The sequence below is a fragment of the Xylocopa sonorina genome, chromosome 16, assembly GCF_050948175.1.
Source record: "Xylocopa sonorina isolate GNS202 chromosome 16, iyXylSono1_principal, whole genome shotgun sequence".
NCBI lineage: Eukaryota > Metazoa > Arthropoda > Insecta > Hymenoptera > Apidae > Xylocopa > Xylocopa sonorina.
Window position 1 is genome coordinate 3,264,893 of NC_135208.1, and position 15,431 is coordinate 3,280,323.

Below are 15,431 nucleotides of genomic sequence, written 5' to 3' on the forward strand. Positions count from 1 at the left end.
GTAACTCTTTTTGATGCGTCTCGAGCTTTCTTACATTTATTTTCTGGTCACCCATTTTCTTTTCTTCAAAGTGAAGTCATCGTTTCGCAAATCAAGCTTAAATGTATTTTATTCGATTTCTAAAAGGGTGACAACTTGATCGACTTGTTAATTAATCGCTTGCTGGATCTTCGTAGCACTTTTTAAAATTTTTCAATCGTTCTTAAATTTATTTTAAGTCCACCCATTTTCTTTTTTTATATATAATATATTTTATTTGATCTTTGAAATCAATCTCCTTTAATAGCTACTTGATCATCTTGTTAATTAATCACTTGCTGGGTCTTTGTGACTCTTTCTCAGATGCCTTCAGCTTTCTTAAATTTATTTTATGGTCACCATTTTTCTTTAGATTGGACTCATCGTTTGCAAAATTAAGTTTAAATATTTTATGTGATTTTTGTAGCTACTTGATCGTCTTGTTAATTAATTACTTGGAGGGTCTTTGTAACTCTTTCTCAGATGCCTTCAGCTTTCTTAAATTTATTTTATGGTCACCATTTTTTTTTTAAATTGGTGTATTTTAAATCCATCTTTATTCTATTCTAAATCAAAAGTTTCATTCAGAAGAGTACAGATACAACAATTGCTTCTTATATAAATTAATTACTATACAGAGACAATTAAGCAACCCTGAAATATAAAAATAAGCTTAAACTAAAATTATTTCTACACTCTCTATTCAACTCTACAAACCAACAATTAAAAACAATCTTCTGAAACGAATTCATCCAAATAGTAGCCCAAAAATTCTCTGAAAAATCGCATTCCATTGAACATTCTCCCTTTTGCACCATTTATAATTGTCGCAGAGCAACAAATCTCACAGAAATATCCGTCGCGATTAATTAATCGAGTCGATAACGAGAGCAGCGAGCAGAAACGTCTCTCCTTGAAACGCGTGCCAGAAAAAGAAAAAGCAGTGACGCAACATTCGCGAATTTTCCTATTTAAAAAAGGGAGCCCAGCTCGAGTTCGATTTCGAGCGTCGCGCGGGACCAACCGCGGCTAACCGCCCGCCATTTGCACGATTTCCGCGTCCTTCGAGGCGGCTGCGCGCGGAATCGCGCGCGAAACGGAACGAATGCGATCGAAACGGCTGTCGAGGATGATTTAAAACCGCGTCGAGGCCGTGGAAAATTCGTGGAATCTCGTTGCTGAATGACCAACTGAAAATACTGCGTACAAAGCTGATAACAGCGTTATCGAAGCGGCTCACTTTGGTCAGTTGCGATCTGCGCGCACGTCTGCTCGTGAATTACGAAAATAGAACGATTGACGCGATAGTTTATCGTGAATTTGCTTGGAGAAATTGCCTGCTAACGAATTTCTCTCATAGAAAAGCTTGAATCACTTCTGTTGCAGAAATTAAGCAACATTTTCGATCAAAATTCTCTAATTTGGCTTTAGAATTTTTATTTCAAATTTAGAATCAATTTACAATTGCTTTCCCAATTTTTTCTGAAGCCATTTGGTCCTAAATTAATTAAATTTTAAGTTGGAACTTGTGATAATAAAAGAATAATTTTGTACAAATTTATAAATTGAAAATTAAGGAAGTTTCAGTATTTCTTTTTTTAGTTTCTGGTCTGCTTAATTTTCAAAGACATTTAAATAGCTTTTTTGGTAATTTTATTTAAGTTATTCTTGGAGGTTTCCTTTCAATATTAATTAAGCTACTTTTACAGTATTTTAAAAATTATTTTACAGTATTTAAAGAGCAATTTTCAGAGAAATCTTTCTAATTTTAATTAAGGTACTTTCAGAGTATTTTAAAAAATTATTTCTCAGAATTTGAAGGGCTATTTTCAAAGCTATCTTGTTAATTTTAATTAAGGTACTTTCAGAGTATTTAAAAAAATTATTTTACAATATTTAAAGAGCAATTTTCACAGACACTTTTCTCAATTTTAATTGAGCTACTTTCCAGAGTAATTTGAAAAATTATTTCTCAGGATTTGAAGGGCTATTTTGAAACATATCAATTTAATTTTAATTAAGGTACTTTCAGAATATTTTGAGGAGCATTTCTAATTAATTACTGCGCAAGAATCGCAGTCAATACAAAATTCTAATTTAACAAACATAAAAACCGAAAGTATACATCGCGTACGACGAAAGCAATTAGCTTAATCATAATGCCAGCAAACAAAATGTTTTTTTATCAGAGAGACAGTTGCTCCTACGACCTGTGTTTACTGAGGCTTTCTCACTCAGCACAGTCTGCTCTGTACAGCACATAAATATCGAACACTCTGTATATATTTCTATTTTCGTTGGACAAGTAAAAACGTTTGTAACTCTCAAACGACTGACCTTTTCGCTTACGTTTACTCAGACCTTTTTATTCAATACAATGTGCTCTATTTATTATGTAAATATTTAAATAGTTTATTGCATGTATTCTCTATTTTTATTGCTAAAATTTGAATGGAAATTCCGCAATAAAATATTTTATTTGAAGAGCACTGCGTTCATAATTAAGTTGAACTTATTAAATTAAATAGAAATTAAGTAAACTTTAAATAAACTGAACTTATTAAAATTAAATAGAAATTAAATAAACTGAACTAAAGAAAAATTTAGTAGAACTAATTATGGTAATCTCTTTGGCAGACGTTACGTTAATTACGATCAGCTTCGAAGCAGGGCTCAGACGTGTTACGTAACTAATAAGATAGTGGATTTAATTGAGTCATCGAGAATTTTATTTCCTCGCAATCAAAATACGACTTTGGTGATCAACATTTTAAAGCTTGGCATATTTTTTTCTATTAAATATCGTGTCGTTTAATGCCACTAATTTTCTGTGGCCATTCTGGCTTTAATTTCGAAAAATTTGCAAGTTTTATTGCATCCAACTTCTGAAGTTTGTTTCATTCTTTTCTGTGAAATTTTGTGTCATTTAATGGCACTAATTTTCTGTGGCCATTGTGATTTTAATTAAGAGTAATTTTTAAGTTTCACTGCATCCAGCATCGATTCTAAAAATAGCAGAGCGATTGAAATAATCGTAGACGTAATTTTTCGAGTGATAAATTGATACGAGGAGATATAAAATTGGGTCGAAGGTGCGATAAGGCTTATTCAATGCTGCGAATTATCTGGAGTCGCTCGTTTCGCTTGGATGTGCGATTCTGGAGCTTCGAAGAGCTTGAGTTATGTCATTTTTGAGTCGAATGATGCGTTAGAAATTATACTTGATCCTGAGGACTAAGTTTGTAGTAAGTTTAATTTTCTAAAGTGTTGGTGGATTATTAGAAGCGATGCAGCCTTTATTTTTATTATTTAAAAGGATGAAAATATTAATTTTTATTATTTAAAGCAATGTGTCTTCGATTCGTATTGTTTAAAGCCATGCAAACATTAATATTTATTATTTAAAGCACTTTGTCCTTAATTTTTATTATTTAAAGTCCTGCAATTTTCATTTTTATTATCTAAAGTGATGTATCTCCTTCATTTTTATTATTTAAAGCCATGCAAACATTAATTTTTATTATTTAAAGCCACGTACCCCTCATTCTTATTATTTAAAGTCATCCACACTTCATTTCCATTACTTAAAGTGATGTATTTCCTTCATTTTTATTATTTAAAGCTATGTACCTTTAATTTTTATTATTTAAAGTCCTGCAATCTTCATTTTTATTATTTAAAGCTATGCATCTCCCTCATTTTCATTACTTAAAGCTAATTAATCTTGTTTCCAGGGTTCCTCTTCTTGGCACGATGAAATGGTGGAGTAATCCCGCCCAAAATGGCCGCTGCATCATCCCTTCCATCAAGAATAAACAAGAACTTAGAAGACAAATCTGCTACTTATAAATTTGTACATATTTTAGTAATTAAAAATATATTATATATTCTAACAATTAGATAATAAGTCAAACCTTATAAATTACTAAAAAATTAGCTTATAAGAATAGTTTTAAGGCTGTAAAAATTGTATTCTATATTGTAACAATTAGATAATAAGTTCTAGCTTATAAATTACTTAAAAATTAGCTTGTAAGAATAGTTTTAAGGCTGTAAAAAATATATTGTATATTGTAACAATTAGACAATAAGTCTTAGTTTATAAAATACACTAAGAAATTAGTTTATAAGAATAGTTTTAAGGCTGCAAAGTAATAACTTCTACCTTTTATATTACTTAAAACTAATAATTAGCTTGTAATAACAATTGTACATCTGTAAATTATTAAAGAAAGTTACAATAAATAGTTTAATTGTTATTGAACAAGTGTTTAATCATTTAAGAACCTATTCAGAGCTCCTAGAACGACCAATCCCGATCCTTGATCGAGAAAAACCTCGCAAAAAAAAGTCCTGAACCAAACTAAATCAATTCCAAGCTCGAAACTGTCTCTAAATTCGAATTTCCTCGCGAGTTCCTGGAAAGTGACGTCACTTCCAAGAATCGACAGAATTCCTGGAATCCTCGATGACGTCATTTCCACGAAATGGCACGTTTCGAATACCTCCTGTGACGTCATGTTCTCCTGATACTTTGCCAATTTTTCGACCAAGAATCTGAAAATTCGACTTTGATGACGTCACAGAAGATGACGACAATTCCAGGAATTCTTGATGACGTCATTTCCAAGAAGTGGCACTTTAGGATACCTCCTGTGACGTCATGTTCTCCTGATACATTGGCGATTTTTCGACCAAGAATCCGAAAAATCGACTTTGTAACAGGAGAACATAAGTGGCGAGGAGGTATGCGTGCCACTTCCAGGAAAATGACGTCACTTCCAGGAATCGACGAAATTCCAGGAATTCTCGATGACGTCATTTCCAAGAAGTGGCACTATTCGGATACCTCCTATGACGTCATGTTCTCCTGATACATTGCCGATTTTTCGACCAAAATCTTGAAAATTCGACTTTGTATCAGGAGAACATGACGTCACAGGAGGTATCCGAATAGTGCCATTTCTTGGAAATGACGTCATCGAGAATTCCTGGAATTTCGTCGATTCCTGGAAGTGACGTCATTTTCCTGGAAGTGGCTCGCATACCTCCTGTGACGTCATGTTCTCCTGATACTTTGTCGATTTTTCAGATTCTTGGTCGAAAAATCGACAAAGTATCAGGAGAACATGACGTCACAGGAGGTATCCGAACGTGCCATTTCCAGGAAATGACGTCATCGAGAATTCCTGGAATCGTCGATGTCTCCAGTGACGTCATCAGAGTCGAATTCTCAGATTGTTGGTCGCGAAATTGGCGAAGTATCAGGAGAACATGACGTCACAGGAGGTATCCCAAGTGCCACTTCCAGGAAGTGACGTCATCGAGGATTCCTGGAATTCCCGCGTTACCCCCAGTGACGTCATTTTTTCAAGATTCCTCGATTTCAGAAGCGAAAACTTAGAACTTAGAACTAGTTTAATTTGGTTCAGGGCTGTTTTTTGCGAGTTTTATCTCGCCTAAGGATTGGAACTGACTGTTCTAGGACTGTTAGACTTAGGATACAGTGATAACACCATTGGATTACGTTTAAATAATTCATTTATTCATTGTAATTAATATAATGTTACAATAAGTTACATTTTATGTGGTATTTGCATTCGTTGTACAACTAATTACATTCTGAACGCTATAAACCAGTGAAAAATACAATTGAAGTGTGTTTTACAATTTTATGAACGCGATGCACTTATATAGTGAACGTGAGAACGATTGTGTTACACTTAAATATTAATTACAATTAAAATATATTTTTTTCAGTGATTAAAAGGTATAATACAATCGTTTTCACGTTCACTGTACAATTAACCATGAACTAAACGCTATGAACTAATAAAGAATGCAATAAATTATAATTAAACTACATTCTACGATGATCGACAAGTGTTTTACTTACAAAATATGGTTATAAAATGGTTTTCGCGTTTGATACAATGGTGCAGGTACAATATGCAATATTAATCAGAGTTATAATTAGTTTAATGTGTAAGAAACTGTTAAGAATTTGGTTAAATTTGGCGCTGGCAATCAGTGTCGCTTTATCAGCTAACCGCAGACGAAAGTGCATGCGATTTTACAGCTGTTCTGTTCAGCCATGGATGTCCAATGCACACGTGAACCCTTTATTAATATTTTTCATTAATATTTATTTATATTTAATTTATATTAATATTCAAGCACCTTAAATGCACGTAGAAAAAGAATTTCGACCGCAATGTCCACTTGTGGACGAATATTCAACCCTAATAGTCTTCATCTCCTCCATTTTGGTCCCAATGTTCCTCTTTTGAGACAGAAAAAGTAGCTGAGCACTCTTAAATATTGCATACTCGCGAAATTTCTTTGTAAAATCGCTTGGTATTGTTGAAAAGCTATTTAACAATGAGACAATCTATCGCAAATTGATATTAGAGAAGCTATAACTAATATTCTTTTATTTTTAATAAGGTTAGTGTGACTAGTAAAGTATTGTGGAAGCTTTGAATTGTAAATTTTATTATTATATTATTTTATTATAAATTTGGATCGTCAGTATTTAAATGGAAGGGCCCAGTATCCTTTGAAAATATATTCAAAGCCAAAGGAAGCTACTGGAAAAGCTACAAATAATTTATTCTTATTTTTAAAACAATTATAGTGGCCAGAAAAATATTGTAGAAGCTTTGAATTGAATTTAGATCGTCAGTATTTAAATAGAAGGACCCAGTATCCTTTGAAAATATATTCAAAGCCAAAGGAAGCTACTGGAAAAGCTACAAATAATTTATTCTTATTTTTAAAACAATTATAGTGGCCAGAAAAATATTGTAGAAGCTTTGAATTGAATTTAGATGGTCAGTATTTAAATAGAAGGACCCAGTATCCTTTGAAAATATACTCAAAGCCAAAGGAAGTTACTGGAGAGGCTACAATTAATTTATTTTCATTTTTATTAAAATTATAGTGACCAATAAAATATTGTAGAAGCTTCAGATTAAATAGAAAATTAATTCCATCAGAATTGTCAGTATTTAAATAGAAATACCTAGTATCCTTTGAAAATATAAGTGAAGCCAAAGGATACTTTGCTAAGTCCAAAAAAAAAATTATTTCTCGACTAACAATTAGTCTTTGATGCACTAGTTTCAATACAGTGCTCTTTTAATAATATTCCTCTACCAAAAAATAAATATAAATACCAACAATTCCATTTCTAGCCTTTAACTAACTCTACAGAGCCAATCACACTAGAATACTGAAGAATAATTAAATAATTTTCATCCAAAGTTAACCAATAATTAAAGTTTCAAATGTTATGTGTGTAAAATATTCTTAGAGCCTTTAAACTAATATTTCAATGCTAAAAAATCATCTAATAATTTCTAGAATCTTGTATAATGAATTGTGTAATAAATATCCTACAGTACAGTGCCTTATGGCTGTCTAATTATAATATATTATGCCAATAATTAGAGTTTCAGTATTTTAAAATATTCTTAGACACTTTAAACTAATATTTCACTGGCAAAAAAATGATCTAATAATTTCTAAAATCTTGCAACTACCCTCAATCAATAAATATCCATCAATACAATGTGTTATACCAATAATTACAGTTTCTATATTTTAAAATATCCTTAGAGCCTTAAACTAATATCTGAATGGAAAGAAAAATTTCTAATAATTTTTAAAATCTTGCAATTGCCCTCAGTTAACAAATATATACAATACAGTGTCTCATGGCTGTCTAAAATAGTATATTATGCCAATAATTAAAGTTTCAGTATTTTAAAATATTCTCAGACCCTTTAAACGAATATTTCAATGCTAAAAATTATCTAATAATTTCTAAAAGCTTGCAACTGCCCTCAATAAAGAAATATTGCAATACAGTGTCTCATGGCAGTCAAAAGCAGTGCATTCTGGCATTTTATCGACAGTTTGAGGTGAACGAGCTCGACAGGGTGAGTCCACATCGCGTTTCCTCGCCCACATCCCTCGATAGCGGTTCACGAGGGAAGCAGTCGCAGATAAATCGCCTGCAACAGCCCACAGGAACCTCTAATCACCGTCTGGACCAAAGTCCAGACGCCATTTCTCGAGAGGACCTCCGCGAGATGTCTCTCGAGCCTCGAATCACGTGATAACCGCGTGCGAACCGACGCCAGCCACGATCCTGGCGATTTTTCGCGTCCCAAGCCAGCTTTCGTGCTTGCGTTACGTCAGCCTTTGGGATCAACGAATCGTTGCGTAAGCTCGACGAATAATCGCGTCTAGAATGAAGATAAGTCTCTTTTTTGGGTCGTCGCGTCGCTCGAATTTTTGCGAGCCGATAACTCGCGCTGATACGCGACCTTGATGACCTGAGAACCGTCTTTTTCGTCTCACGAGACGTTCTGAAGAAAATTCGTAGGCTCTGCTATTTTTCTTTGCTTTGAAACAAATTTTTTTCGTCTCACCAGACGTTCTAAAAAAAATTCGTAGGCTCTGCTATTTTCCTTTGCTTTGAAAAAAAATAGAAAGTGGCTCCGAGGAGGCAGAAAGTCTCTCTGATTTTGATTATTATTTTTAAACGAATGAATTTGGGAAAATTCGTAGGCTCTGCTGTTTTTCTCTGCTTTGAAAAAAAATAAAAAGTGGCTCTGAGGAGGCAGTAAGTCTCTCTGATTTTGATTATTATTTTTAAACGAATGAATTTGGGAAAATTCGTAGGCTCTGCTGTTTTTCTCTGCTTTGAAAAAAAATAGAAAGTGGCTTTGAAGAGGCAGAAAGTGTCTCTGATTTTTAAATGTTTGAATTTGGGTCGATATTTAAAGTGCAAATACTCAGCGTCCCTTTAAACGATTCAATTAAACGCAGCTCGCGACTCATCGCATTAAAGTGGTGCATTAAAATGGTAATTGCGACGCGATATTAAATACTGTTTACTAATCGTGGGTTTTTGTCAGACAGATTCGCCATCTCGCTACTTTATATCGTTCTTTTGGCGTGCAAAAAGAGTATATCTGTTGGATTTATTATCAAAACAGTCGATTATCGGGTATATACAGCTATGAGTATCAACGTCAGTATTTTTTCAGTTATAATTAACTGTGTTCTCAGTAGTGAAGCGAAACATAGTAATTTTCCTTCTAACTTTTCATAAATTTGTAATTTAACTAATGAAACTAATTCTTATTCGTCAAATTTTTCAGTGACGATTTTTCAAAATTGATTTAAAAGCCTTCTGAAGCCACGTGGTTTCTTTAGAAGCGATATTTTATTAATTAAGAACAGAAATTGCTGCAAGATACTAATTTTCTAAACTTAAATATTTAATTAAAAAAGTAAGATCAAGTACTGGACTTTTATATTTATTAAATTACTCAGTGGCATTTTTCAGGATCGATTTAAAAGCCTTTTGAAGCTGATGACCCACGTGGTTTTCTTAGAATCAAATTTTAAAATTAATTAGACATGTTCTGTGTCGATTTAAAAGTCTTCTGAAGCTGATAACCCAAATGGTTTGCATAGAATTAATTAAATTGCTTCAGAATTGAATTAAAAGCCTTTTGAAGCTGACGATCCACGTGGTTTGCACAGAATTTATTTTTAAAATTAATTAAACTTCTTCAGAATCGATTTAAAAGTCTTTTGAAGCTGACAACCCACGTGGTTTGCACAGAACTAATTTTTAAAATTAATTAGATTGTTTCAGAGTCGATTTAAAAGCCTCTTGAAGTTAATAACCCACATAGTTTGCCTAGAATTAATTTTGAAAATTAATTAAAAGGTCTTTTAAAGTCTGGCAACCCACATAATTTTCATATAATTAATTTTTAAAATTAACTAGATATTTCCAGAGTCAATTTAAAAGCCTTTTGAAGTTAATAACCCACATAGTTTGCCCAGAATTAATTTTGAAAATCAATTAAAAGGTCTTCTGAAGTCTGACGACCCACGTGGTCTTCTCAGAAGTGATTTAATTGGGAACAGAAATGACGCGAGCGCATGAAATTCGGTATTTCCATAAACAGAGTCCCCCGTGGACTTCGCACTCGCCCAGAGACCAGACTGATACGCTATTATAATTAGGGATTCCAATAGCAGCGGGTTTGGCCGTCACTTTCACCCACGAGGACACGTGCTAGGCCACCTCGTTTCAGCTAACCACTCGTCACGATCACGTGTCGACGACAGAAGTCGTGTTTCTGTTTACGTGCTCGCCTCTGGCCGCTGGATTTTTCCTTCTGCCTGCGTTTCAGCCGGTATTCTACTTCTATTCTGTGCCCAATTCCAGTTTCAAGCCTAAACTTTAGTGTTTTGGTACCTTTTTGGTCACTTTGGAACTTAAAATATTGTTATTTTGAAAAGAAATCATTTTTTTTTAATCAGCAATTCCAATTTCAAGTCTAAACTTTAGTATTTTGCTCACTTTTTCATCATTTTGGGACTTAAAATATTGTTATCTTGAAAAGGAATCATTTTTTTTTATTAGTAACTCCATTTTCAAGTCTAATTTTCAATATTTTGGCCACTTTTTGCCTCTCTTTGACCACTTTGGAACTTGAAATATTGTTATTTTGTAACATTTATGTTCAACTTTTATTATTCAATTTTGCTTAGAGAAGGTTCATTTATTTAAACAGTGTATCATCACTGATTGTAGTTAATTGGCCCATTTTGGTAATAAAACACTAATTATTCAATATTTCTTTCTATCCAGCAAGAAATGATTGATTGACGCCATTATATCGCAGTTCTACGCTGCATCCCCCCTCCAGCAACCATTTTCTAGGCGGTTCTTAATAAGTTCTGCTAATAGAGACTCTTTTTCTTAGGCAAAACAAGAAGGCAGTGCAAATATTTTACTTCAAACATCTCAATTAGGAAAATAAATCTTCTTTCTTGTATAGACCAATTAATGTTCACTTCTTCAGCCTCAGAAATTATTTTAGCACGAAACATTCCAATTATAAACCTTCCACGTGGTCCTCCATTGGTCTAATAAAAAATTTCAAAAAACTATTGACTAAAAATCGCAGAAATGCTGATCTTTATTTTTCTTCAGCCTCAGAAATTATTTCAGCACGAAATATTCTAACTAAAACCAAATATAAACCTTCCACGTGGTCCTCCAATGGTCTCAGAAGGATTAGAAAAAATTACGATCGAACGAGACGATTGAAAATCGCAGAAACTCGACAGAAAGGTTTAAAACCCAATTAATCTCTACTTCTTCAGCCTCAGAAATTATTCCATCACAAATTACCCTAACTGAAGCCACAAACAAACCCTCTACGAGTTCCTCCACAGTTCTCGAAAAAATTTCAAGCAACTATTAATAGAAAAATAGCAGAAACTCGACTAAAAGGTTTGCACAAAGGTTTAAAAACCAATACATCTACTTCTTCAGCCTCAGAAATTATTTCAGCACGAAATACCCTAATTACAACCAAATATAAACCCTCCACGAGTTCCTCCACAGTTCTCAAACGAATTACAAACAAAACCATTAATAAAAAAAAATCGCAGAAACGCTAATCTTTACTTCTTCAGCCTCAGAAATTACTTCAGCACGAAATACCCTAATTAGAACCAAATATAAACCCTCCACGAGTTCCTCCACAGTTCTCAACCAAATTTAAAGCACCCGTTAACAAAAAATCGCAGAAACTCGACAGAAAGGTTTGCGCAGAGCTTTAAAAACCAATGAATCTCTACTTCTTCAGCCTTAAAAATGACTTAATCACAAAATACCCTTCCTCGATCCAATTTAAAACCCTCCACGAGTTCCTCCACAGTTCTCAACCAAATTTAAAGCACCCATTAACAAAAAAATCGCAGAAACTCGACAGAAAGGTTTGCGCAGAGCTTTAAAACCTAATTAATCTCTACTTCTTCAGCCTTAGAAATTACTTAATCACAAAATACCCTTTTTCAAACCAACTTTAAACCCTCCACGAGTTCCTCTACAATTCTCAACCGAATTTCAACCAAAAAATCTCAAAAACGCGTGAAGAAACCTGGTCTCTCGATCTCTACCCAGCCAAAACTAATCGTGAAGGTCTTCGAAAGGGCTGGCAGGTATTTCGAAGCCTCGACGAACGTACGTGACTGCTCTCGCGTTTCCGTCAGTCGTCCCTTTTCTCGTCCGCGCGCAGAAACCCACGCAATTGGTCGGCTGGCCCTTCGCTTACGCATGATCAACCAATGAGAGTGGTCGCCAGAGCATCAAACTTGAGGTCGCCACTCTCGATCGAGTTCCTGGCGCGTCTCGCGCAGCGCAGCCAGATCAGTCCTCGTTTCCACTCGCCTGCGACACGAGCATGGATCTGGTTACGCGTTCGCGATAGTCTCAGACTGACTCGAGTGTCGAATCGATCGTTTTCGAGCATCCTCGACGAGGGACATGGGCGCCAACGGTCCACTTCCGGTCTCAGAGCACTTCTGATCGAACGAGAGAGACGAGAAACGAGGCTGCGCAACGAAGAAGAAGCCACGAGAATCGAGTAAGTAAACTGCAACAACGTCTCTTTTCAGTGGCCTCCCTCGAGGAAGGTCTGTCGACCTCGAAGCCACTTCCGTTTGCCGTTCAGAGAGGCTCTCGCGTCGCTGGTACCCTCTGTTTACCTTCAGCGTCGAGAAACTTCGAAATGGAACGCTGTTCAGTCAATTCCAGCTCGTTAAAATGCGCTCCAGGGACTTAAAAAGATGATTCGATGAGGCTAGTTGAGGTAGATCAGGAGGAAATGACGACAGAGTCGCGTAAATGCTAATCGAGGCTGCTGATTGGTCCGACGTACGCGTTCGAATTCGATTCTCGCGTTAATCTGGGGTCGCCAAGGCTATCGAGCACGCTGCTCTTCTGTTTTTTTTAGTCTCTCCAGTCGATACACACCATCTCGCGACCACTTCTGACGAAACTTTCATTATCTTTCAGCTACAGACGGTACACTGCTATTTTACACGATGGTCTCCACTGTGGTCACGGAGAACCTGTCGACGGAACCAGAAGAAGTCGCTGCAAAGACAACTTTAACTCTGAAAGGTAACAAAACCCTCTGAATAAATTTAATCTCACATTCTAACCAATCAGACAATTAACGATTCGTTAAATCCTCCACAGATGGGCTTAACAACAGACCACCAACGTTATTCCGCCACGCGTCCATGCAGAAGATCCGCCACTGCTGCCAGAACCTGAATCTCTTCCCATATCTGCTCTACTCGTTCGACAACTCCAAGTCGCATCTGATAGCTCGCAAGATGCACCTCTACGTCGACCAGTTCCTGCAGGGGATCGCTGCGAGGCTGTTCTTCATCTGCAAGAGCCTGCGCCTCTCCCTGACACGTGAAACCCTGCAACCGAGGCCAACGGTGACTGTCAAATCGCCGTTCAGGACCAGTTCACCGAAACGCAGACAGAACAGGTCGCTGTTCTTGATCATGGCTGTCTACTTCGCACCGTTGCTGCTGATGCTGCAGTTAATCGGACTGTTCAGTGTGGTGGTGCTCGGCAAGTACACGCCAGGGTTCATCTTTCTCATCTCGGTCCTTCTGTTCCTCGGATGCATCTCTCTGAAGATCCTGTTTCACGAAAGCGAGACGAGCAGATGTGAGAGGACCAAGTCGCACTGACAGTCCCACTGTTGCCTCAGATAATCGCGTACTCTTTTCTGTTTTCTTTCTGAGAGCCTGTCGATCCTTCGACGCAACTCCAGCTGCTTCTTCTTCGTGGATTAATTAATGCACGAACAAGAAGAGGGTCTGCCGTTGAAAGATTGGCATCTTCTTGGATCTGTGTCGCGTTGATTGTCGCAACCTTAGAGGATAGAACCTGTACATATAGACGAGAGTTTCGCAGAATTCTTTTTTTAAGACGTGTCAATATTAACGTCGATTAATTAACTCTTCCAATTTATCTCTTTATCTGCCCCACCCTTTTTCTTGTAAAACGAAGTGCATCGAATGCGATTTACGAGTTACCTGGACAGCGTGCGTTGCGAATCACTTTATCCTCTACAGCAGAAGACTGAGAATCTTTTTAACTTGTATATATTATAGAGAGAAAACAAAGTAAAATGGTTGAACGAGAGTTATGATAAGAAAAAAGAGTATATACGTATATAGATATATAGATATATATATATGTACGTGTGAGAAGGAAATTATTTATTCTATATCGTAGATTATACTGTTTAATCGTCGCTCTATTCGAATGGACTTGCCACGGCCACTGAAAAAAAATGAGTTTTAGGCTAATCTGTGATGAAGTGGAGCCAAGTGTATTTTTCCTCACGGCCGTTTGCCGTCCCACTTACTTAAGTACGATAAGGAAACATGTAACTTTGATCTTCTTTTTTTTTTAAATACACGTTGCTTACATAAACGATGTGATGTGATTTTTTTTCTTTTTTTTTTGGTGCTTTTGAGGGTGGTGGGATTTTATCGAGGAGGTGTGTCGTTGAGAGGGTTAAGAATTGGGTGATGGGGGTTTTTTAAGGTTTATGTGTCGAAGTTCTGAGATGTGCCATGGAAGTTCTCGATTTTTAAGTCTCGATGCTCTGAAATGAACGCGAAAGTAATTCTAAAATTTCTAAGTTTGGAAGCTTTAAAATTGAGGCGAAGGTACTACTCAATTTCTAAGTTGGAAAACTCCAAAATTAACGCGAAGGTATCTCTTAATTTTCTAAGTTTCAAAGCTCCAAAAGTAATGCTAAGGTTCTCCCAATTTCCAAATCTCAAAGCTCCAAAATTAACGCGAAAGTAATTCTAAAATTTCTAAGTTTGAAAGCTTTAAAATTGAGGCGAAGGTACCTCTTAATTTTCTAAGTTTCAAAGCTCCAAAAGTAATGCTAAGGTTCTCCCAATTTCCAAGTTTGAGAGCTCCAAAATTAACGCGAAGCTACCTCTAAATTTCCAAATCTCAAAGCTCCAAAATTAACGCGAAGGAGCTTCTCAATTTCCAAATCTCAAAGCTGCAAAATTAAGGCGAAGAATCTTCTTCAGAAAGCTCCAAAATTCGTGCGTTGGTGCTTCTCAATTTTTACGCGTCAAAGTTGTAAGCTTTGCGATGGAATTTCTCAATTTTTTTTATATCTGAAAGCTTCAGAAATAGTGTGGAGGCATTTCTCAATTTTTCTATCTCAAACTCTTAAAAATAGCGCAAAGAAATTTCTCAATTTTTCCATCTCAAACTCTTAAAAATAGCGCGAAGACTTTCCTCAATTTTCCATCTCAAACTCTTAAAAATAGCCCAAAATCATTTCTCAATTTCCACGCCTCAAAATTCCAATCTACACAATATTCCTTCTCAATTTTCATATCTCAAACCCCATAAAAATAGCTCAAAAACATTTCTCAATTCTCAAACCTTCACATCTTCACCAGCAACGAAAAAAAAAAAATTTTCTCTCGATAACAAAAAATAAACCACATTCAATTTTCCATTT

General features: G+C 35.6%; 1 protein-coding gene across 1 annotated transcript; it reads left to right on the top strand.

The window, feature by feature from the left end:
• Positions 1-12,311: 12,311 nt before the first annotated feature.
• Positions 12,312-14,364, top strand: LOC143430974 (uncharacterized). Its single transcript, XM_076907456.1, has 3 exons — positions 12,312-12,488; positions 12,920-13,027; positions 13,106-14,364. Exons 2-3 carry the CDS (start codon positions 12,949-12,951, stop codon positions 13,615-13,617), a joined length of 591 nt encoding a protein of 196 aa, XP_076763571.1. The 5' UTR covers positions 12,312-12,488; positions 12,920-12,948; the 3' UTR covers positions 13,618-14,364.
• The last annotated feature ends 1,067 nt before the right edge of the window (positions 14,365-15,431 follow it).

Bases quoted from the DNA above. Each gene is read 5' to 3' on its own strand.
- LOC143430974 (XM_076907456.1), top strand. From the start codon at position 12,949: ATGGTCTCCACTGTGGTCACGGAGAACCTGTCGACGGAACCAGAAGAA. The intron at 13,028-13,105 runs GTAACAAAACCC...AATCCTCCACAG, and splicing joins GACAACTTTAACTCTGAAAG to ATGGGCTTAACAACAGACCA.